The sequence below is a fragment of the Colobus angolensis genome, unplaced genomic scaffold (genome assembly GCF_000951035.1).
Source record: "Colobus angolensis palliatus isolate OR3802 unplaced genomic scaffold, Cang.pa_1.0 Scaffold141, whole genome shotgun sequence".
Lineage (NCBI taxonomy): Eukaryota > Metazoa > Chordata > Mammalia > Primates > Cercopithecidae > Colobus > Colobus angolensis.
The window spans coordinates 1,303,585-1,330,004 of NW_012114500.1; the positions used below are offsets into that span (position 1 = coordinate 1,303,585).

Below are 26,420 nucleotides of genomic sequence, written 5' to 3' on the forward strand. Positions count from 1 at the left end.
CTCTTCTTTCTTTCTTTCTTTCTTTCTTTCTTTCTTTCTTTCTTTCTTTCTTTCTTTCTTTCTTTCTTTCTTTCTTTCTTTCTTTCACTTTTGCAGTAAGAGCACTTAACATAAGATCTACACTCTTGGCAGATTTTTAAGTATACAATACAGTATTAGCTATGGGCACTATGCCATACAAATCCCTGGGACCTATTTATTTTGCACAACTGAAGCTTTGTACCCTTTGACTAATATTTCCCCGTTTCCAACTTCCTCCAGCCACTGGCAACCACTGTTCTATTCTCTATTTCTATGAGTTTGACTGTTTTAGATTCCTCATCAAAGTGGTATAAATGTAGTACTTGTCCTTCTGTGTCTGGCTTATTTCACTTAGCATAATGTCCTTCAGGATCACTCATGTGTCAGAATTAGAAGGATTTCTTTCTTTCTTTAAGAAAGAAATGATATTGAATGATATTCCGTGTATGAATATACCACATTGCTTTATCCATTCATCTGTTGATGGACATTTAGGTTGCTTCCATGGCTTGGCTATTGTGAATAATGCTGTAGTGAATATGGAAGTGCAGATATTTCTTTGAGATCTTGATTTCAGTTCTCATGGATATATACCCAGTTTGCTGATCATACGGTAGTTCTATTATTGTTTTTTTGAGGACCCTCCATACTGTTTTCCATAGTATCTGCACCAGTTTACATTGCCACTAGTAAAAGAAAAGGAAACAAGGGTTTCCTTTTCTCCACAGCTTTGCCCTCACTTACTGTCTTTTGGTTTTTTGGTAATAGCCATCCTAACAGATATGATATGATACCTTATTGTGATTCTGATTTGCATTTCCCTGATGATTAGTGATGTTGAGCCTGTTGGCCATTTGTATGTTTTCTCTGGAGAAATGTCTATTTGAGTCCTTTGGCCATTTATTATTTTTTTTAATAATTTTTTTTTTTTAATTTTTGTGGGTACTTAGTAGGTGTACATTCTTATGATTTATTTATTTATTTATTTATTTATTTATTTTTGAGACAGAGTCTCACTCTCTCTCCCAGGCTGGAGTTCAGTGGTGCGATCTCGGCTCACTGCAACCTCTGCCTCCCCGGTTCAAGTGAATCTCCTGCCTCAGCCTCCCAAGTAGCTGGGATTACAGGCATGTGCCACTACGCCAAGCTAACTTTTTGTATTTTTAGTAGAGACAGGGTTTCACTGTGTTAGCCAGGATGGTCTCAATTTCCTGACCTCGTGATCCACCTGCTTTGGCCTCCCAAAGTGCTGGGATTACAGGTGTGAGCCACCGCGCCCAACCAGTAGGTGTATATTCTTATGGGGTACTTGAGATGTTTTGATACAGGAATGCAGTGTGAAATAATCACATCATGGAGATGAGGTATCCTTCTCAGGCATTTATCCTTTGTGTTACAAACAATCCAGTTATACTCTTTTAGTTATTTTGAAAGGTACAGTTATTATTGACTGTAGTCACCCTGTTGTCCTATCAAATAGTAGATCTTATTCATTCTTTCTTTCTTTTTTTTTGTACCCATTAACTATCCCCTCTCCCCCCGCAGCACCACACCACCCTTCCCAGCCTCTGATAACCATCCTTCTACTCTCTGCATCCATGAGTTCAATTGTTCTGAATTTTTATACTCCTCAATAAGTGAGAACATGCAATGTTCTGTGACTCTTTGACCATTTTAAAATCAGGTTATTTATTCACTTTGCTGTTGATTGTGAGTTCTGTATATATTTTATCAGATACATAGTTTGCAAATATTTTCTGTCATTCTGTAAGTTGCTTTTTCATTTTGTTATTTGATTCCTTTGCCTTGCAGAAGCTTTCTAATTTGATGTAATCCTACTTGTCTATTTTTGCCTGTTGCCTGTGTCAGTCTCTAAAATGTGCTGTATTTTTATAACAGTTACACTGGCATGCTTTAAAACCTTACTTTTCCAACTTTTTTGCTCACATGCATCCCAAAATAATGTTGAAAAATTGCACATCTCTCACACTTTTGGCTATCAGCTGGATTTTTCAGGGTAGCTACTTCTTCATTCCCACACAGCAGTACAATATCTAGATAGGAAATATTATATGGTGTTATGCTTTTATATTTCTTTGTTACATTATTGCAGAACATTGTTACAGTGCTCTATAAAAGTTGCACTGATAAGGTACTGTGCTGTGGGCCGTGAACAAATGATGATAGCAGGTACTTTGTTAGTTGTGATTAGAAAGCTTGTCAGTCTTCCTGATAATCTGTTTAAACAAATATTGCTCATCTTTTGCCTTGTTTTCCTGTATTTTTCTGCTTTAATGTTAAAGCTGATTAGTAATTTTCAAGATATTTAAAGATAGAAATTATAGCATTTTTTCATCATAAAGGCAAAATGAAAAAAATTATTTTTATCTCTTCTGTATCAAGAATTTGCCACATTAATCTAGGAGCTGTTGAAAAACTATTTACCATAGTCAAATTATCTTTCTATCCTGGCTTCATTTCTTGGACCTCATAACTTCAAGCAGTACATTTGGTTTTCTCTGAATTTTCCAGTTGTAAAAGTATTAAAAGATATTTTATGAATATTGGAAAATTTTCACAATGTTTTTAATTTCCTGTGCTTTTAATCTCTTTAATACAATAATTTCTGAAATACTCCATACCTTTGATGAATTTTAGAACTACCGCCGCTAAATTTACCTCCACTCAATTATTTCATTACATTTTAAAAATAAATTTGTAAGTTTGATATGGCTGTATAGCCATGCATTCTTCATGATACATTTGAGTGAAAAGGACTCTGAATTGTAAAAATTTGAATGAGGAATTGAAAACGTGTTTTAAAATAACTTAATTCTCTACAGATGGCCCCTCCTTAAAAGAAACAACAGGACCCAGCAGACAGATTTTACAAGGTATGACAAGCAATTTTTGTGTTTCTTAGTTTTTTGAAACTGCTTTTATAGTTTTGAAGTTTTAGTTGTCTGAAGTTTTCCTTTAAGAAAAATATATTAACATAGTGTTTGTGTTTAGTGTTAGCCTTTCTAGTGATTATTTTTTATATACTATTAGATATATTAGCAGATATTCTTTTAATTATCACTTGACTGTTTTCTCTGATTTGATAATAAAAGCAAAATATTGAGCTGGGTGTAGTTGGCATGTCCCCACAATCCCAGCTACTCAGGAGGCTGAGGTGGGAGAATTGCTTGCGCCCAAGAGTTTGAGACCACCCTGGGGAACATGCGAGACTCGCGTCTCAGAAGAAGAAGATTCGGAAACTATTCTGCTTAAATACAAGTAATACCCACGCCCGTGACTATAAACATTGTATAGATGCTTCTTGATTTACTGTGGGGTTGTGTCCTAATAAACTCTCGGTAAGTTGAAGATACTGTGGGTTGAAAATGCATTTAATACACCTAACCTACTGAACATCATAGTTTTGCCTTGCCTACCTTAAGTGTGCTCAGAACACTTGCATTAGCCTACAGTTGGGCAAAATCATCTAACACAAAGCCTATTTTGTAATAAAGTGTTGAATATCGTGTCATTTATTTAATACAGTCCACTGTAGAGTACAATATCAGTTGTTTACCCTTGTGATTGCGTGGCTGACTGGCAGCTGCTGCCTGCTGTTGCTGCCCAGCATCATGAGAGATGATCATAGCACATTATTGCTAGCCCAGGAAAAGATCAAAATTCAAAATTTGAAGTATAGTTTCTATTGAATGCATACTGCTTTCGCACCCTCATGAAGCCAAAAAGTCACAAGTTGATCCTTTTAAGTCAAGGATTGTCTGTAGTAGTATATTTGCTTTTACAGGATTATTGCATAGTTTTTCCAAGAATAATATTTAATATGGTTTTATGTTGTGGGAAAATTTAGAGCTAAAAATTTAATGCAAAGTGAGAACTCCATCATATTTGTAGGCCATCAATAGCTGATACCTGTAGGAGCTTGCACGTTGTGTAAAATTGTATATTACAAAGTTTTACAAGCCAGAGAAAATCAATCCTGTCTATGAATTATATTAGTTTTTGTTTTGTTTTGTTTTTGTTGGGGGGGTGGTTATGCACCAATCTCTGGCTCTGAGTTTCCATTTAGACTTTATTGTCAGGGTTTCCTAATTCCCAGCTATCTACTTGCCTTTATTAACTTTTGACTTCCGTCTGACTTTCTGGATGGCTTCTTATCCAATCTCAACTACACATATTTTTCTTCACTATTTCTTTATATAACTCTTTTTTTTATTTTTCACTGTGAATATATTCCTTCATACTGAGAAATTTATTTTCAGAAGGCTTAAATGTGTCTTCCAAGCACAAGTTTTCCATTTACAAAATATGGAATTGTTTTAGAATAACATTTGCTGAAATAGCATATGCATATTTGATGCATCTGTATCAAGTAGTATAAATTAGCCTTGATAATAAGAATTTAATTTTGAGGCCGGGCGCGGTGGCTCAAGCCTGTAATCCCAGCACTTTGGGAGGCCGAGACGGGCAGATCACGAGGTCAGGAGTTCGAGACCATCCTGGCTAACACGGTGAAACCCCGTCTCTACTAAAAAATACAAAAAGCTAGCCGGGCGAGGTGGCTGGCGCCTGTAGTCCCAGCTACTCGGGAGGCTGAGGCAGGAGAATGGCGTAAACCCGGGAGGCGGAGCTCGCAGTGAGCTGAGATCCAGCCACTGCACTCCAGCCTGGGCGACAGAGCAAGACTCCGTCTCAAAAAAAAAAAAAAAAAATTTAATTTTGAAAGTCATCACAAGTTGGAGGAAAGGAAGTTAGATTTGCCTTCCTAATTCTCTTTTATATGTTATTATGAAAATAAGTTTATATTTTCTGAATATTTATCAATTTATGGTGGCTGAAGAGCCCAGTAAATAGCTGAAGAACAGAAATAACTAGCTGGCATTAGAAACTTCTTGTAAAATGACCAGGTAGATAGATACTCATACATGAAAAACTTGAATTAATTAAGGTTTTCAATTATTTGCTACATTTTGACCCCTGGCTTACTAAGGTTTTGGGGGGTTAGGTTATCAGTATCCTACCACATCGTCTACATCCTTGTTTATATTTCTTTCTTAGTGACTTTTTTCTTAAACAGTTTATATAGTAAGAAGGGCTTCGGTAGTTTTAATGACACTTACTAATAAAACCAGTTTTCAGGTTAGAAAATAAATTGTAGCCAGGGACTTTCCAGTCTAAGGAAAATCAAGAACAAATCATTATTTTCTTTTTCCTTTCATGTTTAGAGTTATTTTCATTTTGTGTTCTACCAAAACACTGATTAAAGGATATAAAGGTTTAAAAGCATGTGTCATACATAAGAGTTTGTAGTTAGGGACCTTCAATCTGCTTTGATGTGTACTTTTTTTTCCAGTTTTAGTTTTAAAAGTTAAAGTGGCCCCAACATTATTAACCTATTTAATTTACTGCTATTTGAAATACGTAACAGGAACTGAATATTCTATAAGTATGACAAAAATCTGTATATCTATAAGTATGTCTGTAAGTATGACAAAATTCTTTTGTTTTGGAAAAATTTTTAAGAGAGTTGTTCTTAAAGACCTGTTCTTTTTGAAGAAGAGTTATAATAATAGAGTTAAACTGTATATAAATGAAAAGTTATATGTAGGTAGTGAGGGATGATTTATATTTAGTATAATATTTGATATAAATTTCCATCAGTGGCAGATAAAATGAAGTATAATTTCCCAGAACACAAGATTTGATTTGACTCATTAGCAGTCAATTTTTAAGTTTTGAGAACATTTCTTGAATTTAAGTTTGTATTTCTGTACCTCCAAATAATTATAGTTCACCTTTTTTTGTGCAGTGAATACTAAAAACGAAAACTCAAGTATTTCTCAACTAGATACGTGCTTTTTATGCATTAACTATTTCTTTTCAGATAGGGCAGGTGACGGTATTGAAGAATGTTCTATTTTTAGCAAGACATGGTTGAAGCTTAAAAGAATGTTTTGCTATGTAGAGATTTTGTATTAAAGATCTAAACGTTGAATAATTTGTCTTAGTTGAGCTTTTTCAGAAAATATTGTACATAAATCTTGACATCTTAAATGGTTTTCTGGGCAACTTTGACTTACTAAATGTCTAAGTTCTTAGAATATCAGTTTAACATCAGTATCCTACCAATTTAATATTTAATTATTAAAAGTTCAACATGTATTTTATATTTATTTAAAAATATTGAAATTTGCGCCTGCTTTCACATCACCTCTGAGTATAGTATGTAACCAATTTAGATAGAGCTTTTAGGATAATTAATAAGTGTAACAGGATAAGTTATGGTTTATAGGAAATTACAGTCCCAAATGGTAGTAATTTTAATCACCAGCAGAGGGCTCTGTATGTACGTATATCTATAGTTAAAATGTTTATTGACCAGTTCTTTTAGCCTAATGCAGTTTCCTTCCCATAACAAATTATTGACTTTTGGACTCCTTTTAGCCAGAGGTGAATGTTCACAAATAATTTTTAAAATCAACTTACTTCTCTACTTCATTTATATCATTAAGAAAAAGTATGATTTACCAGTCAGATATTTCAACCCCTGTTGATTTGAAACAGAAAAATTGATTTTAATTCATAAATGTACTATTACATGGTTACTAAATGGTGAATATACATGCTTACTTATTTTTGAAATTAGTGTCTAGTTTTTTGTATATAAAATTAAGAGTATAGCTCTAGGATATATTTTTATTTTAAATTAACCAAAAGACTGTGTTGATTTTTATGATGGTTTATTTCTAGGTGTATTTTTACATATCCTAGCAGATACTCTTGGAAGTATTGGTGTAATTGCCTCTGCCATCATGATGCAAAATTTTGGTCTGATGATAGCAGATCCTATCTGTTCAATTCTTATAGCCATTCTTATAGTTGTAAGGTAAGTGTTATTGTTACTTTCAAGTATTAAAGTGAGACCATGAGATAAATATGTTACTTAAATTATAGATCTAAAATACAAATAATTAGGTAATTATGTTGATTTTCCTTTTGTTTTGGAGACAGAGTCTCTCTCTGTCACCCAGACTGGAGTGCAGTGGCATGATCTCGGCTCACAGCCATCTCCGCCTCCTGGGTTCAAGCGATTCTTCTGCCTCAGCCTCCCTAGTAACTGGGATTGCAGGCACCCGCAACCGGCTGTACATTAGTGCCCAGCTAATTTTTGTATTTTTAGTAGAGATGGGGTTTCACCATGTTGGCCAGGCTGGTCTCAAACTCTTGACCTCAGGTGATCCACCTGCCTCAGCCTCCCAAAGCGCTGGGATTACAGCAATGAGCCACCGCACCCAGCCAGATACTCTTTTCATCTTCATATGTTTTCTGTGTTTGCCATGTATTTCTTACCTAGAATTTGATGTTTCTTTTTGATATTTGGCAGTTAAACTTTTTGGGCATAATTCAAATCAGTAGTAATTTTCTTGAATCCAACATTACATCTATAGAATAAAATAATGGAAATATGAAATATGTTCACTATAGTTAGTGTATTAATTCTTTGACATCTGCATCTTACATTATTAAATGCAAAAGAATATCAAAGTCTCCTCTGCTAGAACCATTTTTATTCATAAAGTCACATTATCATTGTAGAAGTCTTGTAAAAGTGCTACCTGAAATGAATTATGTCTTTCTTCCCATCTAGCTTACAAAATTCTTGAGGCAGCATCTGCCTCCTAGGTCTTTATCTTTCTATTGCCTACTATAGTGCCAATGTATATGGAAAGATGTATATGTATAGGTGTATAAATTCTCAATAAATATTTGCTGAATTAGATTGTACAGTTGTTATCTTTTAAGTTTAACTCATCCTGTGATACATTTTATTATTGGTCTAATGTTTATAATAATAAAACAATATATTCCATTATTTTAAAGTCTTCAGTTATTTAAAAATTTACATATACACTGCATATGTCTTGACTGGACTATTTTTATTTTTTCATTGTAATTTTACTGTCAGGAAAACTTTTATAATGATGACAAAGATCTGCTGGAGGCCAGACTCAAGATTTTTATAGCTCATAGTTTATTAGAATAGATTTAATAGAATATGATGAAATCATAATGTAAGATGAGTCAGAAATGGAGAGTTTTTTAAAGCTTCTGCCTAAAAAAATAGGATATACATTTTAAACATACAGATGATTTTTAAATTTTTTCTAATTATTTGAACAGAGAAATAACTCTGCTACATAAAAGTCTGTTATAGGCTCTGCACAGTAGCTTACACCTATAATTCCAGCACTTTGGCTACTTGGAATGCTGAGGCAGGAGGATCTCTTGAGCCCAGGAGTTTGAGGCTGCAGATAGCTATGATGGTGCTCCTGCATTCCAGCCTGGGTGACAGAGTAAGATCCTGTCTCTATATAAAAAGGAAAATAAAAGGATTTCATAAAGTTTGAAATGCCTTTTCTTCTTCTTTGGAAATCTTACTGTACCTTCTTGAAATTTCAACTTAGATGTCCCATGTTCTGTGAAATCTGACTTTTGGTAATTTATTCACTGTTACAACTGTATCTCTTTATTTGTGCTTTTAGTGTTCATTTAACTGCTTCTAATACTTCTTAGAGTAGAATCTTAATATTCACTTTTGTTTGTCTCCACTCTTACTATTCTAATTCTGGCTACAATTATGTCTTGCCTGGAAAACTGTAACAGTCTCAAGGTTGACCTTTCTCTCTCCCTCTAAACACTTCACATTGGCTAAAATTATCTTTTGTTAATAAGGATTATATTACATATAAAAATTATTTAAATCCTTTAATGACTGTTACCCTTAGGATAGAGTCCAAACTCCTTAACAGGCTTCATGATATATAACCCTTGTTGACCTCTTTGGTCTCTCTCAGTACTTCTCAATTCATACTTTGCTCTTCAGCCACAGTAAATTAGTTTTAGTTCCCTGAGTATGTTATCAGCTCTCCGGATTCTGGGCTTTGCTCATCTTTCCTCTATTCAAAATACTCTTATACTTCATGTCTTCCTTGCCACACCCCCACCCCTTCCCACAGTTACTCATCCTTTAGATAAGATTCAGTTTAAATGGCATTTCTTTGGGAAGCATTTCCTGATTCTCTACCTCCCAGGTTTGGTTAAGTGTACGTATAGCACCTTATACTGTAGTACCCTTTTCATGGCATTTACTTACCATAGCCTGTTTGTTATTGCCCTCGAGCTCCATTAGGGCAAATTGTTTTTTCATTGTTTTAGTCAGCACCTAATTCTCCCTGGTGAAAAAAAAATATATATATATATATATATTGGTACACTTTGAATTTGAATCAAAATAAATTTGTGGGTTTTTTCCAACTCAGAGAATTACTTTAATTCCAAATTGGGAATTCTTACTTTGTTCTGTTCTCACTCATTTATTCCTCTAATATAAATAAATAAACACACACAGACACACAAAGTAAACTTGTTTTACTGAATATGACACACATCAAGAAAACTGCACAAATCATCTTCACGAAATATTAAGTAGGCCTCTCGCCTACTTAATCTTAGGATCTTCACTGTCTTGATCCTATATTATAATAGGGGAGTGACACAACAAACAAATTGATAAATTAGGCTGCTCAAATGCCAAATAGTTACTTGTATTGTGTAGATTTAAGATAGGATTATATGATAGTGACTGAGTTGCCACTTTAAATTGAGTAGATCTGGAAGACTTCTGAAGAAGGGGCCTTTAACATGAGATCTTATTGTCGTAAGAAAAGCTTATCAGAGGAAGAACATTCTAGTCTAGGGATCAGTTGGTACAAAAGCCTTGTGGTGAAAGCAGCTTTGATACTGAAAGGAGGCCAGCGTGGCTGAAGCATAGGGAGTAAGAGGAGAGTGGTTTGAGATATAGTTGGAGAAATAGACTGGGGAAGACTACCTAGGGTTAGGAGTTTGGATTTTATTCCAAGTGCAGTGGGACACAATACGGATATTCATTTTAAAAAATGATTTTGGCTGCTTTGTGGATAATAGATTATAAGGGGGCACAAGTGAGAACAGGCAGACCAGCTAGAAGGCTATTATGTTAAAGTGGACCAGGTGAGAGGCCATGGTGTCTTGGTCTTAGGTACTAACCTTGGAAATGGAGAGACACAGAAAAGTTAGAAAATGCTTTGGGGTATAGCTAACAAGATTTGCTTGAGAATATAAATGTATGGGTTAGGGCTGAGTGAAAGAGGGAATTAAGGATAGTTTCTAGAGTTTTTATCTGGGCAGCTGAGTGAATGAGGTGTCATTACTGAAAGAGAGGGGACTGGAAGAAAGGTAATGTTTTTGTTTTTAAAGCGGACTGGAGATCAAAAGTTCTGTTTTGGATGGAGTTTGAGATCTCTCAGACATTGATATGGAGATTTCAGGTAGACAAAGAGTGTACAAATAGGCATTGTTGGGAGCAGCCAACTGAAGAGAAAGGGTTGAAAATAGTCCACACCTGGATTTAAAGTCATGGAGTGGCATTCATCTGGCATCAGAATTCATCTAGCATGAATGCCACTATTCCCACCCCTTCTGTTTTCCTGGAAAAGATCCCTCAGTATGGTACTCCTGCCTGCTAAAACTGATTTAGTGTCAGGGGCCCTTTCAATATAGTGCTTCAAGCAACCACAGTCAGCCAACTACAGTTGGCTTCCAAGGTCAAACTTATTTGTCATCCTTGTCTAGGTCCTACCGACCTACTTATAAACTTCTTTGTAACTTACATAAATACATAGTTTCAGGTCATATAATTGGATTCCTTTTTGTTATTGTTAAGCTTTAATATTTTTATTATTTGCTCTTGTTTTTCTGATATGCAAAGTAATACATATGTAGTAGTCATTTCTTGCATTGCTATAAAGATACACCTGAGACTGGGTAGTCTATAAAGAAGAGAGATTGTATTGGCTCACAGTTCTGTAGGCGTTACAGAAAGCATAGTGCTGGTGTCTGCTTAGCTCCTGGGGAGGCCTCAGGAAGCTTACAGTCGTGGTGGAAGGTGAAGGCAGAGCAGGCATGTAGCATCATGAGAGAAAGAGAGAGAAACAGATATGGGGAGAAGATGCCACACATTTTTAAATGACTAAATCTCAAAAGAACTCACTTACTATTGTGAAGACAGCACCAAGTCATGAGGGATCTATCCCCATGATCCAAACATCTCCCACCAGGCCCCACCTCCAGCATTGGGGATTACAATTCAATATGAGATTTGGGCAGGCACACATATCTAAACTATATCAACATTCTTACTGTAAAAATTTCAAACATTACCGAAATGTATAACTTACCTGTTGAAAGGTTCTCATGATCCCACCCTTTGAAGATAACAGAAAAGTTTCATGTATCTTAAAATTCAGCAAATGTTTTAGTACCCACTCTGTGCCAGGCAGTGAACAACATGGGCAAATGGCCTACCTTCATGGAGATTACATTTTGATATGGAGGCAGTCAGTAAAGCAAATGAACATGCAAATAGATAATGGGCTGTCAGTTGGTGACAAATGCCATAGAGTAGGCTAAGAAGATACTATTTTAGAAGGGCTTGGGAAGTCTTCTGCATAGGGTAGTATTGGAACATAGACTAAATGGCGGCGGAGAAGGACATGGGACTGTTCAGAGGAAGAATATCCCTGGTGAGAGAACTTCAAGTATAAACACACTGAGGCAGGAGCATGCCAGATATGAGGATGACAAGAAGGGCAATGTAACTGGAGTGCAATGAGCAGGGCAGAGAGTGGTAGATACATGTTTATATATCTGCATCTCTGGAGTTTAGGGAGCAGGTTGGGGTGGAAGATAGAAATTTGGGTGTCATCAGATTATATATGTTATTTAAAGCCATATTTAATACACAGTTTGAGTATTGATAGAGGAGGGGAGGCCTGAGAACTGAGCCCTGGGGGTGGTCAGGAGGCAGGTGCAACCAAGAAGAGTAAAGTGGAGTGACCAGTGAGGTGGAAAGAAAGACACAACCATTTGTTGTTTCAGAAGGCTTGTAAAGAAACCTGTTAAACAGGAAGAACTAATCAACTCTGCTAAACGCTGCTGGGACTAAGAAGAGTGATGAGAGTGAAAGCCTGATCAGACAGAGTAACTTCAAGAGAGAATGGGAGGGGAGGAAATGGAGATGGCAACTAAGTCAACTCCTTTTCAAAACCTTTTGCTGTGAAGGGGAGCAGTGTGATTGCCTGGCAGCACAGAGGGCCCATTTGAGGTTTGTGGTCATGAATTTAAAGTGAAAACAACCAGAATAGTTGTAGGTTTTTCTTCAGTCTTGTTCAGCTACTTGGTAAGAGGTATGGAATAGACAGAGAGTTGGATTTAACAGGTTTGGGGTTTTGTCAGGTGAGTACTAACAGTGAGAAAGGGCCAAGGCAGGGATTAGAGTGGTGAGAAATTAAGATTTAAAGGTAATTGATACATGCTTAAAAAAAAAGTGTTAGGTTCAGTGGTCTAATCCACTTAGTGGCCTAAGATAGGGTCAGTCTAATCCACTGACCCTATCTTCCCTGTTTGGGAAGAAGTATTAAGAGCAGAGGTCTTAGGGGAAGTGATCCAGAAATAAGAAGGGTTGTTCAGATTATGAGATGCTTGGAATTGAGATCTTAAGGCCTAAGGTGTGATTATAGGGGCAGAAGATAGCTTAGCATATAGAGACCCGGTGTTGGGTGGATTGCCCACATGGATAATTTAAATCAAGAATAATGAAAAGAGTAGAGGTGGAAAGATAATAATCCCATTACCAAATTTTTCAGTGACTGAAGGGGGACAATCAAGAATTGCAACCCTGATAATCAAGATGGGTAGAGGGTGGAATGATCTAATGGCATGGGCCTTAAGGAAACTGTGCCGTAGGGAAGAAGTAGCAGGAACTGTGATATATAGGGGTAGTGACAAGCAAGAAGGACATCTGCCTCACCACAAGCCCCAACAGCACTGGAGTGTAGGAGAGTCAGCATGTCTTAATCGTGCTCTAGGGAAGACAGTACCCTCCGTTGGTGGTCAGTTTTCAGGTAGAGCATGAACATGCTATATGGCTATTTAGAGAAGAGGCTGAGGATTTAATGACATTGCATATTTAAAAGTAGCTTTTTAAAATTATGGTAATTATGTTGACAAACTTGATAAAATATAGAAAAATATAAGGAAAAAACTACCTTAAGAGACCCATGTTAGTATTTTTGTCGGTTTTCTTTTGGATTTTTTCTTTTATTCTGAGATTCTTTCGTTTTGTTTTATTTTGTTTTTCATAATATTTTGTTTATATTATGCATATGACATTCTTTGTAAGAAAATTTTCAATAGTTTTCTGATTATAAAATATGATCATGGTAGAAAATTTTGAAAATACTGGAAAGCATATGAAGTAAAGAAAAACTAGGATCACAACACGCAGAGGTCGCATAACCACTATTAGCAGTATTTCTTTACAATCATTTTTAGGCATATTTTAAAAAAATTATTGAACTTCTACTATATGTAGATTGTTAAGCTTGGTCAACATCAGAGAGCTTTCACAGGTTTCAGATGAAAGATAATAGTATAGTCATTATTTTAAGTCAATATTAAGTTTTGGATGACTAAGTTGTCAGCAAAGGCTTAAATTCAATGGTAATAAATGACAACAAGGTACAGAGAAACAAGAAAAATTCTTTTAAAAGGTCTGTGTCTAAACTATACATTTATCTTTACATGTATGAGGGAGAGATTTTATATAGAGAGGGAGGGTGTGTGTGTGTGTGCACGCGCACACGCGTGTACACACCAAATCCCAATCAGCAGCACATATAGAGAATATATTTCCCAGAATGTTAATTGGCCCTCTATGGGTCGTGTAATTTTAAAATTGTGTCTCTTGCCTAACTATGGTAAGTCAGCATTTTTGACTTACACCTTAAAAAAGCATAAGTTTTTTAATGGAAGTCAGTTAAGAAGTAGCTCCAAAGTACAAAATAAAGAAATTCTAGCCTTTTTTTCTTTTAAAAAAGAAAACAAACTGAATTTATTTAAATGTACACCTGATAATGAACTATTTGCAAGGAGATCGCTCTGAGATGTTTTTCAAATTGGTAAAAATTTGCCTGATTTTAGGAAATAGTGAAAACTCTTAAAAAATCAATTCAAAAATATACTTTGAATAGAGTATAAAGAAGTATTTTTCCCTACCATTAATTTTTATATATTCAGTATTTGCAGTTCATCAATAGCAAGAGAAATAGTGGCACTCCTTATATATTTCTGGGTCTACTGTTGCTCAGTTGAAAACGTGCCATGGAAATACATGTCTCTCCCTTCTAGGTTGCCCAGTGTTCCATTTTCACTTCCACAGTGAAAGTGATTTCTTACAAAAAGACAGTTTTTTTTTTTTCCCAACATTTTCTACATAGACAAAGGGTAATAATAAATTTTGGGGTAAAACTGAGTTGTATTGTGAAGAATTTTATTTCCCAATGAAAAACAGGAGAATGAATATAATGTAAGAGTGTGATTTTTTTTATTTTCTGAAAATATGGTTCCTATAAGAGCTTTCAGAGTAGTTCTGCTCCTTTTTTCCCTAAGGGGAGTTGGGATAGAAGATGAATTCATAACTTAGAATGCATAAATCTGAACAATTAGTTGTTGCTTTGAATTTGACTGCGATTTAGAAATGAGGCAATTTACTTAGATCTGTGCTTGATTTTTTTTTTATTCCCTTAAATGAAAGAGTTACCTATGCATGATGGATAATTATAAAACTAAGCAGGATATAGAAATATACTTTGTTGCTGGTGTGGTATTTCTGAAGCCTTGCTAGTTTTTTTTTTTTTAATCAATTTTCTGCAACTCACCAGTTACCATCTTGTGGTACTTTGTACTTTTTTAATATATATAGCATAAAATCATTTGTAAGTACAAAGAAAAGCTTTTTAACTAAAAGAAAGTCTTTTTGTTAGGTCTAAAAAGTTTTAAAATAGTAGCTTAATTTTAGAGGAAACAAATTTTTAGAGGCAAACTAAGGTACAGACTTTAGAAATGATAAATAATGGTGTGTATAAAATAGAATGTGTACTAATGGAAACAAAATGATAAACTTGAAATTCTAAATTATAAGAGATCATCATTGTTAATGAATACAGGATTTAGACCCTATACTGATTTTGATAAATCTTGTTGATTTCATATTTAAATAGAGAGAGTAGAATAGAATAAATTTGTGGCCTGTATGAAGTAAAAGGTAAGCATTTTTGTTTTTTTAATATGTAGAAAGTTACTATATGACACATTCTGGAGATTTTACTTTTTTCAAAATTGTTTTTGGGTGTTCCCTAACAATTTCCTTTGTGGTTTGCCTTTCAAGTGGTTATAATTTGTGAACTATTACTTTTGGGGACTAAGATAAAGGTAAACAGTTTGCCAAGATTTTAACTTGCTGCTTGTATATGTGGCCGTATTGTAAAATTGAACATATGGGAACATTATTGCATAGTTATTGTATTCTTTAATCATATATAAAACCATGATAATAAGAACATTTATAAAAACTGATTTGTCTAACAGCCTTTCTTAATAGGGAAAGAATACCTTAATACTATAAAGCCTCAATTTGTATGGAATTATTAACTTCTTACCTATTACCTAGATAAGTACAGTTATGTATTATCCTTGGGGGAATTGAGAAATAGTCGCTAAGATCATTTTCTGTGTTCATTGGTTCAGATGAGAAACCCTAGTTAAGAAAGGCTGGCAGAGGGTTTTATAATATGGAAAGAACACACTGAACATAGTAATGGTAAACAAAATTTTGAACTTAAGAACCTAATTATGTAAGAATATCATTTAGCAAAAATTCAGTAGTTTTTGTTGAAACATCTTTGTCCTCAACACTTTCTTAGGATCTGGGGATACAGTATCAGGTATTAATTCAGTACAACTACCAGTAAACCACCATTAAGTATATTTAAAAAATTCCTGACATAAGCAAAATCTCCACTCATTTCCTCTCTCTGCCATTACATTACTACACACATACATGCACACATGCACAATTCGTAAATATGCCTTAACTCTCAATGCCTACAAAAGGTTGTAACTGCTAGTATTAGAGGTAAGGTTAAGGTTGTCTCCTGGCCAAAGAAGAGGGAGCAGGTTTTTTGGTTACTAGGATTGCATACTAGGTTTTATTTTCCATGCTCTTATTTGAAACTCACTGAGTATTTTTTTTTTTTAGATTTTTACTGTTCAGTTACCATAGTTTAGTACCAGAGATTAGTACTGTGCTCCTATTAAAATATTCACTGTAGAACCTAACTGCTTTTTGCATTGTTTCTTGTGGGAAATTGGTGATTTTTAAACAGCCAACTTAAAAATACCTTAAAATACAACCAATTTGTAAATTAGGAGTCTATTTGTAAACTGGATTTGTAAATTGGAGTTAAAATGTTCTGAAATACCATCTTCCAATCAGAGTTATTCAGGAATTCATTGCTGAAATGTATTTGGTTTCTTTTTAAACATCAAGCATACTGTATTATTTTTTTCGTTACCCCAAAGCCAAAAACTCCTCAAAATGTCAAATAAGAAGAACTGTGGACAAACAGCAGAGTGTGCTATTTCTGCTTTTAATCTAACCCTACCATTTTTGTTGTTGCTATATTTAAACTGTAGTTTTTCTAAGACATGCTGTATGTTTCATTATTGACTTTATTGGAGTATAAAAGCTAAAATGAAGGAAGAAATTTAAAAATCAGAGTATTATTCGTTTTTCACAAAAGTTTTAGAACTGTCAGTCCCATAAGAAACTGCTTAATGGCCAGGCACAGTTGCTCATGCCTGTAATGCCAGCACTTTGGGAGGCCGAGGCGGGTGGATCACCTGAGGTCAGGAGTTTGAGACCAACCTGGTCAACATGGCGAAACCCTGTCTCTACTAAAAATACAAAAATTAGCCACGTGTGGTGGCACACATCTGTAATCCCAGCTACTTGGGAGGCTGAGGCAGGAGAATTGCTTGAACCTGGGAGGTGGAGGTTGCAGTGGGCCGAGATTGCGCCACTGCGCTTCAGCCTAGGCGACAGAGCAAGACTCTGTCTCAAAAATAAATAAATAAATATATTAATTAATAAGAAAGAAACTGCTTACTATGGCCTTTTTGTGGTTTGCAACTGATATTTCTGTTACAAAGCATGAAAAAAATAAGTCAGTGGTGTTATAAACTAGATATATATGTTAGTAGTAATTTAAAATATAATGATGGTATATATGTGTAGGTCTGTGATTAGAAATCAAGTCAACACTTTTTCCTTTTTATTTATGCCTTATCATTGTATAATATGGGATTGCTTGGTTAGTGCAGATTTATTTTTGAATTAAGGAAACTTACTGCAAATGTGATAGAGTGTTCTAGAGAAGTGGAATACAAAGATCTCACCAAGTAACATGAGAGAGAGAAAAACCTATACACAAATAAAAACAATACAGAGCTAGACTATAAAAATGAACAAGGTACAGTATAGATGGTAATTTAATCAAGGGCCCCCTCTTCTAAAATTGTTGATGTCTTATCTCTGTTTACAGAATAAATCTTGTTAAAAAGAGCTCTGTTATCTGCCCCAACCTCCCTTTCAGCCATAGTTATTTTCTGTAGCAGTTTGTATATATTATACACTCTTTTTCTTTTTCTTTTTTTTTTTTGAGACGGAGTCTCTCTCTGTCGCCAGGCTAGAGTGCTATGGTGCTCACTGCAAGCTCCGCCTCCCCCTGGTTCAAGGGATTCTCCTGCCTCAGCCACCTGAATAGCCGGAATTACAGGCATGTACCACCACACCCAGCTAATTTTTGTATTTTTAGTAGAGATGGGGTTTTACCATGTTGGCCAGGATGGTCTTGATCTCCTGACCTTGTGATCCGCCAGCCTCGGCCTCCCAAAGTGCTAGGGTTACAGGTGTGAGCCACCGCGCCCGGCCTCCACAGTTTTTTTTTAGCTTTATCACTTGTTTTTTATGGAGGATACTCTCTATACACTGCTGCCCTTGTACCTTTGCTCATAGTATTCGTATCTAGAATGCCTTTCTTCCTCATGATTCCCATCATTGTCCTAACAATTCTTTAAGGTTCAATTCTAATACTGTTTCTTCCATGAAACCTTCCATCTCTAAGCTATTTGTTTTTACCTTTAAATTTATCAAGTTATTGTATTCTTAAATGGTGGCATAATGTATCTCTATATATGTTCGTATACATACCAGTACATGAGCATAGGACTGAGTCTTGTTCAGCTTTGTATCATTGTGCTTTGTGCACAGTAATATTTGTGGAATTTTGGTGACCTAGATTGAGATTCAGGAGACTTGACTTACAGTTCTGGCTTTGTGACATGCAAGTTTCTGGACCCCTCTGTTTTCTCAAGTGTGGATTTTTGACTTTATTCTAATTTTCATGGTTGTACAAATAAGTATACCACTTCATGGAGTGTTTACACATGATACTTTTAGCATCTTAAAAGCCAAGGCTAATAATGGAAAGTAAGAATTATCAGAATATAGCCTACTTCAAGGATATAGAGACAGTAAGTTATCAGGACCTGAGAACAGAGATTACTAGAAAGTAGAAATTAAATATTGCAGACTTAGAGAAGGCAACAGGAGCCATTTAGGTTATGAACTATAAGAATATAGGACTCTCATCTTTTCTTTGCTCTATTATCCAGATAAACCGCTTAGATATTTTCATATTATGGTAAAAAGAATAAGGAAGTCAGAGGTTACATGTTCTTAAGGTGTGGAGTTATAATATTTTCCTAAGAAATTATTTAAACTATCTCTGTGTAAATGGAAGAAGCAGAACACATCTAGTGAGGATACACATAGATTATCTGTATCTGTATCAATGTATGTAGGAATGCTTGTGTAGCTCTTCATTTTTGCTTAGCATTTTACATGTTCTTGTAATTTATTTACCTTCTCAATATTGCCGAGAAATAAATCAATGTTAAAAGCAAATACAAATCTGCTATTACTACCCACAGACATACTGTGTACCCGTGTAAGAAACTGCTTAATTGCAAGTTTTTCTCAATAATTCAAAACATCTGTGGGAGGATCGCTTGCACTTGGGAAGTGGAGGCTGCAGTGAGTTGTGATCATGCCACTGCCACTGCACTCCAGCCTGGGTGACAGACTGAGACTCTGTCTCACAAAAAGAAAAAAAAATTTAGTGCCATGATTTTCTATTTTTAGGTCGTATTTGAAGCTTCAAACTATTTGTGTTTAATATATGCTAATCAAAGCCTTCCCACTACAAATTTAGCTCATTTATTTTTAGAAACACCCTCTATATAACCTAATTGTCAAAACTAGCCTTCAGTATGAACCCAATCAGTCAAATCATACTTTCAGAGAAAGTTCTTTCTGTCAGAGAAAGTCTTGCTTCATTTTTCAGTTACACAAATGACAACCGTCTTGACTGCATGAAAACCTGGGTTCCTCACATAGTACTTTTCATAGGCATGAATTCTAGTATGTTTCTAATAGTTACATCCAGTGCTTTATGCAAGTCAGTTTAAACTTTTCAGAAACCAAAACTAGTTCTTTACCATTTTTGCTACAATCTGGTGAAGTGTATCTCCTGCCACTTTATGCATTTTATGAAGCAGAGTGGTGTTGGAATGGGGAATGGAGCTATAATGATAGACTTGGTGTCTAATTTATTTTTGGCTATCACCTATGCACTGGAATAATCACTTATCAAATGTGATTTCTTAACTATCATAGTGAGCAACAATACTTTATATGAGGTTTTTAAAGCCAACTTTGATGATGGCTTGGAATTGTTCAAGCTGTTTACTGTTTTTTAACCAATACTCCCAGCTTTCCTCTAAGAAAAAATTCATAGCTTTATTTTAAGATCTGTATATTGTGTAAATAAATGACATTAAAGAGATACAGGTTTTTACTATTGTTTGACAGAGGTTTCTTGGGACTTCTCTCAGGACTGATATATTCTTTGTCAATATCTGGGGGACAATAGAAGAGAGATTGTTACTAAATCTATCATTACTTTTGTCATCCCACTTCACAATATGTCTGAACTCAGAACATTCCTAATATGGGCCAGAATACCTTGTTCTTAATACCACTCTTTGCCCTTAATAGGAATTACATAAAACAGGGAAGCCATAAAACTATACCTCAGGTTTATGAGCAGAGACAAAGGCTTTTATTAAAGGCTTACCAGATACCAGTATTTCAAATTGTCTTTTTTTTTTTTTTTTTTTGGCTACTCCAGTGATTTTCAGACTCTGGCACAGTTTACCATGGTAGTATTTTTTATGGATGAAATACATGCTTTTCTTTTGTTAAGTGGCTGAAGTGGTAATTATGGGAGGGGAACAATAGAGAACTTACTGATTTACTAGACCAATTGTCTCAGTCTGGTGTCTGGTCAGTTTTGGAATGAGTACCTATGGAAGTGGAGGATCTGATATTTTATTATCTTCTAACTATTCTAAGCATCTTTCAGAAAGTATATGGGTATCCCCAAGGGTATTTTTTTGGATTGGTGTCACCAGAATTGTGAAATGTAGTACACATTCCTATATGTACTCTAATTTGAAGACTTCTGCCCTAAATCTCAGTGGTACCAAATTGTTTGCACTTTTTAGAACATGTTAAGTTAGTTTATACCTCTGTATCTCTGCTCATCAAGTATCTTTTCCTTGGAAAATCTTGCCTACTAATGTCTACCTTTTCAAAATAATAACATAACATTATTATGATATGATATTATGTGATAAACATAAAATTTATAATTTTAATCATTATTTACCTTCTCAGTATTCCTGAGAAATAAATCAATATTAAAAGTAAATAAAAATCTGCTATTACTACCTACAGACATACTATGTACCCATGTAAGAAACTGCTCAACTGCAAATTTGTGTCAATAATTCAAAACATTTGTGGGAGGTTTTGAAATTTATTTAAACATCTGAGTATTTACTCAGAAGTGGAATTACTGGATCATATGGTAATTCTGTTTTTAATTTTTTGAGAAACTGCCATGCTCTTTTCTGTAGCTGCCACACCATTTTACATTTTCACCTATGTTACAACAATGCAGAAGGGTTGTAATTTCTCCACATGCTTGCCAAAACTTGTTATTTTCTGTTTTGTTTTGTTTTTGTTTTTATTTTTGTTTTTTGTTTCTGTTTTTATATACCAGAAAACCCATTAACATAATGCATATCAAGTGGTCTTATTGTTATTTTGATTTGCTTCCCTAATGATTACTCATGTTGAACATTTTTTCTTGTAATTGGCCATTTTATATATCTTCTTTGGAAAAATGTCTATTCAAGTACTTTGTCCATTTTTAAATTGTTGTTGTCGAATTGTGGGTGTTCTTTATATATTCTGGATATTAACTTCTTATCAGATGTATAATATGCAGATATTTTCTCTTTTTTGTGATTTGACCTAATTTTAATGTTTTTTCTTTTGTTTCCCAAGCTTTTGGTGTCATATCTGAGAAATTAACCACACCAATGTCATGAAGCTTTCTCCTATGTTTTCTTCTAAGAGTTCTATAGTTTTAGGTCTTACATTTTATTCTGAGTTAATTTTTATATATGGTGTGAGTTAAGGGTCCAGCTTCCTTCTTTTACATGTAAAAATCCAGTTTTCCCGTCACCATTTATTGAGAAGACTGTCCTTTCCCCCACTGAATTGCCTTGGCATCTGTGTTGAAAACCATTTAACCATGTATGTGAAAGTTTATTTCTGGGCTGTCTATTCTATCCCAGTGGTCTATATGTCTGTTTTTATGTCAGTGCCACACTGTTTTTATTACTATTGCTTTGTAGTAACTTTTGAAATTAGGAAGTATGAGACCTGCAACCTTGTTCTTTTTCAAGATTTTTTTTGACTATTATGGGTTTCTTGAGATCCCACAGGAATTTTAAGATAGATTTTTCTATTTCTAGAGAAAATGTCACTGGGATTTTGATAGGTAGCTAATGTCTACCTTTTGAATACCTCTTATAAAATTCAGCTCAAGGGACATCTCCTTTGTGAAGCCTGTTCTAAACTACTATATAGAAATAATTGTTTTTTTATTTTGTGCTCTAAGCATTTCTAACACCTATCACACTTCATTAAATTTACTTAAGTGTTTCTTTTCACTAGACTGAAGAATTGCCATATGTATTAGTTTTCTGTTGCTGCATAACACATTGCCACAATTTTTCCAGTTTAAAACAATACTCATTTATCTCACAGTTTCTGTGATCAAGAGTCTAGGCAGAGCTTAGTTGGTTCCCCTGTTCAGGGTTTCACAAGACTGAAACCAAGGCGTTGGTTGGGGCCATAGTTTCATCTGAGGCTCAGAGTCATCTTGCAAGCTTATATGGCTATTGGCAGAATTTGTTTCATTACAGCTGTGTAACACACAGCAGCTTACCTTTCCAAGGTCAGCAAGAGAGCATCTGATCACAGGAAGAGCTCCAGTCCATCTGTTAAAGGCTTTGCATCTGATTAAATCAGGCCTACCTGGAATAATGTCTCTCACTCGCTCTCTCTCTTTCTCTCACTTTCAGCTTTTATTTTAGATACAAGGGATACATGTGCAGGATTGTTACATGGGTATATTGCACCCAGGTAGAGAGTATAGTACCCAATAGGTAGTTTTTCAACCCATCCCCCACTCCCTCCTCTCTCTAATAGTCTGCAGTGTCTGTTGTTCCTATGTTTATGGCCATGTGTAAATCAATAGATAATTCCTTAGCATGATAAATTACATGCATCACAGTCCTAAAGCCTAAATCCCTTTCTTAAGGTGTAACACTAGAGGCGTTACTACCAAAATAGGGAACTAGACAAGGATTCTCTCTGTTGCCTCTGCTATTTTACATAGTATTAGTGATCATTAGCCAGTAACATTAGACAAGAGAAAGTATTTGAGACTTAGAAATTGGAGCGATTTTTTTTTTAATGCAAAGTATATAATTATATGTCTGTAAAGCACATGAAAGTTGAAGGGAAAACTATAACAGACAATTAAGCAATATTACAGATATAAGATTGATATACAAAAATCAATGTTCTTTATATGTAAACAAATTCCAATTGAATGATGTAATTAAAGAGAAGACACCTTTTCAGTAGGAACAACAAAGATAATATAGAGGTTAAATGAGTAAAATTTACACAAGGAATTTAAACTCTTTAAAAAACACAAAAGTAGACTTAAACAGAGCCTTTTTTGTCAACTTTGACTTTTTAAAAGAATCAGCTGGCCGGGTGTGGTGGCTCACGCCTGTAATCCCAGCACTTTGGGAGGCCGAGGTGGGCAGATCACGAGGTCAGGAGATTGAGACCAACTTGGCTAACACAGAGAAACCCCGTCTCTACTAAAAAACAAAAAAAAAAATACAAAAAAATTAGCTGGATGTGGTGGTGGGTGCCTGTAGTCCCAGCTACTCGGGAGGCTGAGGCAGGAGAATGGCATGAACCCAGGAGGCAGAGGTTTGCAGTGAGCCGAGATTGTGCCATTGCACTCCAGACTGGGCGACAGGGTGAGACTATTTTTAAAAAAAAAAAAAAAAATCAGCATCATAAACATGTCAATGATTTTTATGTTTATTTATACAAATTTTAAAATATTCTAATAAAAATGCCAGTAGGTCCTTTTATTCTGAGGAAGAAATAGTAAAAATTGATTTTAAAGTTTATAAGGAAAAACAAACAAACAGGAGGAATAGCCAAGTAAATTCTGGAAAAGAAGATGTAAAATATAAAGCCTTTATAATTAAAATAATGAGATACCTGAAAGAGCAAAAAGACTAATGGAGCAGATTAGGAGGTCCAGAAATGGGTTTATGTATATATAGTGGCTTACTAATGATAAAGGCGGCACCTCATATCAGTGGAAAAAAGATGGCTTTCCTAAAAACTGAATAGCCGTTTGGAAAAAGATAAATTTAGAGCTCTATCTTATACTATATACCTGGAAAAATTTCAAGTGGGTTAGTGTTTTAAAAGTAAAACATGAAACCATGCTAGTATTAAAAGAAGGCATGGCTGAATTATTTATGGTAGCATGAGAATATTAAGGGGTAACTGTGGGTCAAAACTAGAAAATCAGTAAGAGAAAAGATTAATGAATTAAGCTACATTTTTAAAAAGAATTTTGGCATAAGAAAAAAGCAGCATAAGGAAAGTCACAAGACGTAATAAACTAGAGTAAGCATTGGCCACTTAGATCATGAAGGGCTAACATTTCTAATATAAAGAGAGCTTCTAAAAATAAAAATAATTTAATTAAGAGACCAACTTCCTGATAGAAAATTGGGCAGAAGTATAAGTTCATTTAATTTATAGGAAAAGAAATACAACTTTAATGTAATTAATTAATTAATTAATTAATTAATTAATTAATTTTTTTGAGACGGAGTCTTGCTCTGTCACCCGGGCTGGAGTGCAGTGGCCGGATCTCAGCTCACTGCAAGCTCCACCTCCCGGATTTACGCCATTCTCCTGCCTCAGCCTCCCGAGTAGCTGGGACTACAGGCGCCCGCCACCTCGCCCAGCTAGTTTTTTGTATTTTTTAGTAGAGACGGGGTTTCACCGTGTTAGCCAGGATGATCTCGATCTCCTGACCTCATGATCCGCCCGTCTCGGCCTCCCAAAGTGCTGGGATTACAGGCTTGAGCCACTGCGCCTGGCCTTAATTAATTTATTTTTAAAGACACATTCAGTGTCACGATTGGACTATAACATTTGGCAGTCAACAGCATGGATGCAAAAAAAAAGTCTTACATTAAAACCCTTTGGTAGACTGCTTTACATTTTCCACAGAACATAAACTAAGATAACCTGTTACTAATTGTTATACAATTAATCACAAATATAGTCTTCATGTTTTTTGCCCATATACAGAAATATTGTCTAAAACATGTCTTCTTTGTAGCAGCTAGGTCCTGCCACCACTGTGCTTGGCCGAATTCACAAATCTGTTGTAACCTGTAGCTTTCCTGTCACTTCTCTGGCTCTTCTCTCCTGCTAAGTTTTATTTCCTAGCAGTAATTAAAATCTTCTGCCACTGCCATAGCTTCTGCAGCTATTGGAACTGCCACAGCCCCCTTGGTTTCATAGTTTGGCAAATAATTTGCCTCTACGACCATAGGGGCCAGATCTTCTGCTGCCAAAGTTTCCTTCCTTCATGGGTCCAGAATTTGAAGACTGTTGTAATTGCCAAGATCATTGCAGCTTTCAACACCTCCAAATTTGCTTCCATTATTACAAAATCCATTTTAACTATCCCACTGCCACCATATCCACCACGACCAGGGCTACCACCAAAGCCACCATGACCACTAAAGTTTCTACCACAACCAACATTGCCATTCCCACCAAAACCACCTCCACAACCACCACCAAAGTTTCCAGAAGCACTTCACCCTTTTTGGCTAGATGAAGCACTAGCCATCTCTTGATTTGACAGAGCTTTCCTAATTTCACAATTGTGACCATTCACAGTATGACATTTCAGAATGACAGTCTTATCCACAGTCATGCTTACAAAGGCCAAGCCTTTTTTCTTGCCACTGCCTTGGTCAGTCATGATTTCAGTCACTTCAATTTTTCCATACTGTTCAAAATAATTTCTTAGGTGATGTTCTTCAGTGTACTCTTTAATGCCAGCAACTAATATCTTTTTCACAGTTAAGTGGGCACTAGTCTTTGAGAGTCTTCTCTTGAGCCAGCTCTCTTTGGTTCCACAACTCTTCCATCTACCTTCTGTAGCTTTGCATTCATGACTGCATCCACCTCCTCCACAGTGGCATACATGACAAAGTCAGGCCCCCTGGAGTGCTCGATATTTGGCTCTCCTATTACGACACAGTCTGTGAGTGTTCCCCATTGCTCAGAATGGCTTCTCAGATCTTCCTCAGCTTTGTTTCAAAGCTCAACCCTCCAGTGACAATGAAGAGCTTCCACAGCTGTTCGGGCTCTTTAAGAAACTAACTGCGATATGACGGCAATGGGAAGAGAGATTTTAACAGTGCCTCCTTGGCGGCATCCTCTGACAGGAAGCACAAACAACTTTTAAACATAGAAGAGTGGTTCAGCTCACCGTATAAGAAAGAAATAGAAATTAGAACTGCATTGAGACACCACTTCTCACCCATCACTAGATAAATGTCCAAAGGTTTGCATAATCTTTTGACAAGGCTATGGGTAAAGTAGGTACTCTCATACTTTGCTGATAGGAATGAAAATAGTTATTATTATTTTTTTTTGTTAGTTAAAAGAATAGTCATTTTTATTATGGCTGTATTATTATTATTATTTTTTATTATACTTTAAGTTCTAGGGTACACGTGCATAACGTTTGTTACATATGTATACTTGTGCCATG

At 35.4% G+C, this 26,420-nt stretch overlaps 1 protein-coding gene across 1 annotated transcript in view; it reads left to right on the forward strand.

The window, feature by feature from the left end:
• Nucleotides 1-26,420, forward strand: part of SLC30A7 (solute carrier family 30 (zinc transporter), member 7) — a 92,888-nt gene that overhangs the window by 20,008 nt on the left and 46,460 nt on the right. Inside the window, exons 7-8 of the mRNA XM_011935201.1 lie at nucleotides 2,865-2,915; nucleotides 6,790-6,925. Of these exons, the coding sequence (XP_011790591.1) occupies nucleotides 2,865-2,915; nucleotides 6,790-6,925 (187 nt within the window). The remainder of the gene's footprint in view (nucleotides 1-2,864; nucleotides 2,916-6,789; nucleotides 6,926-26,420) is intronic.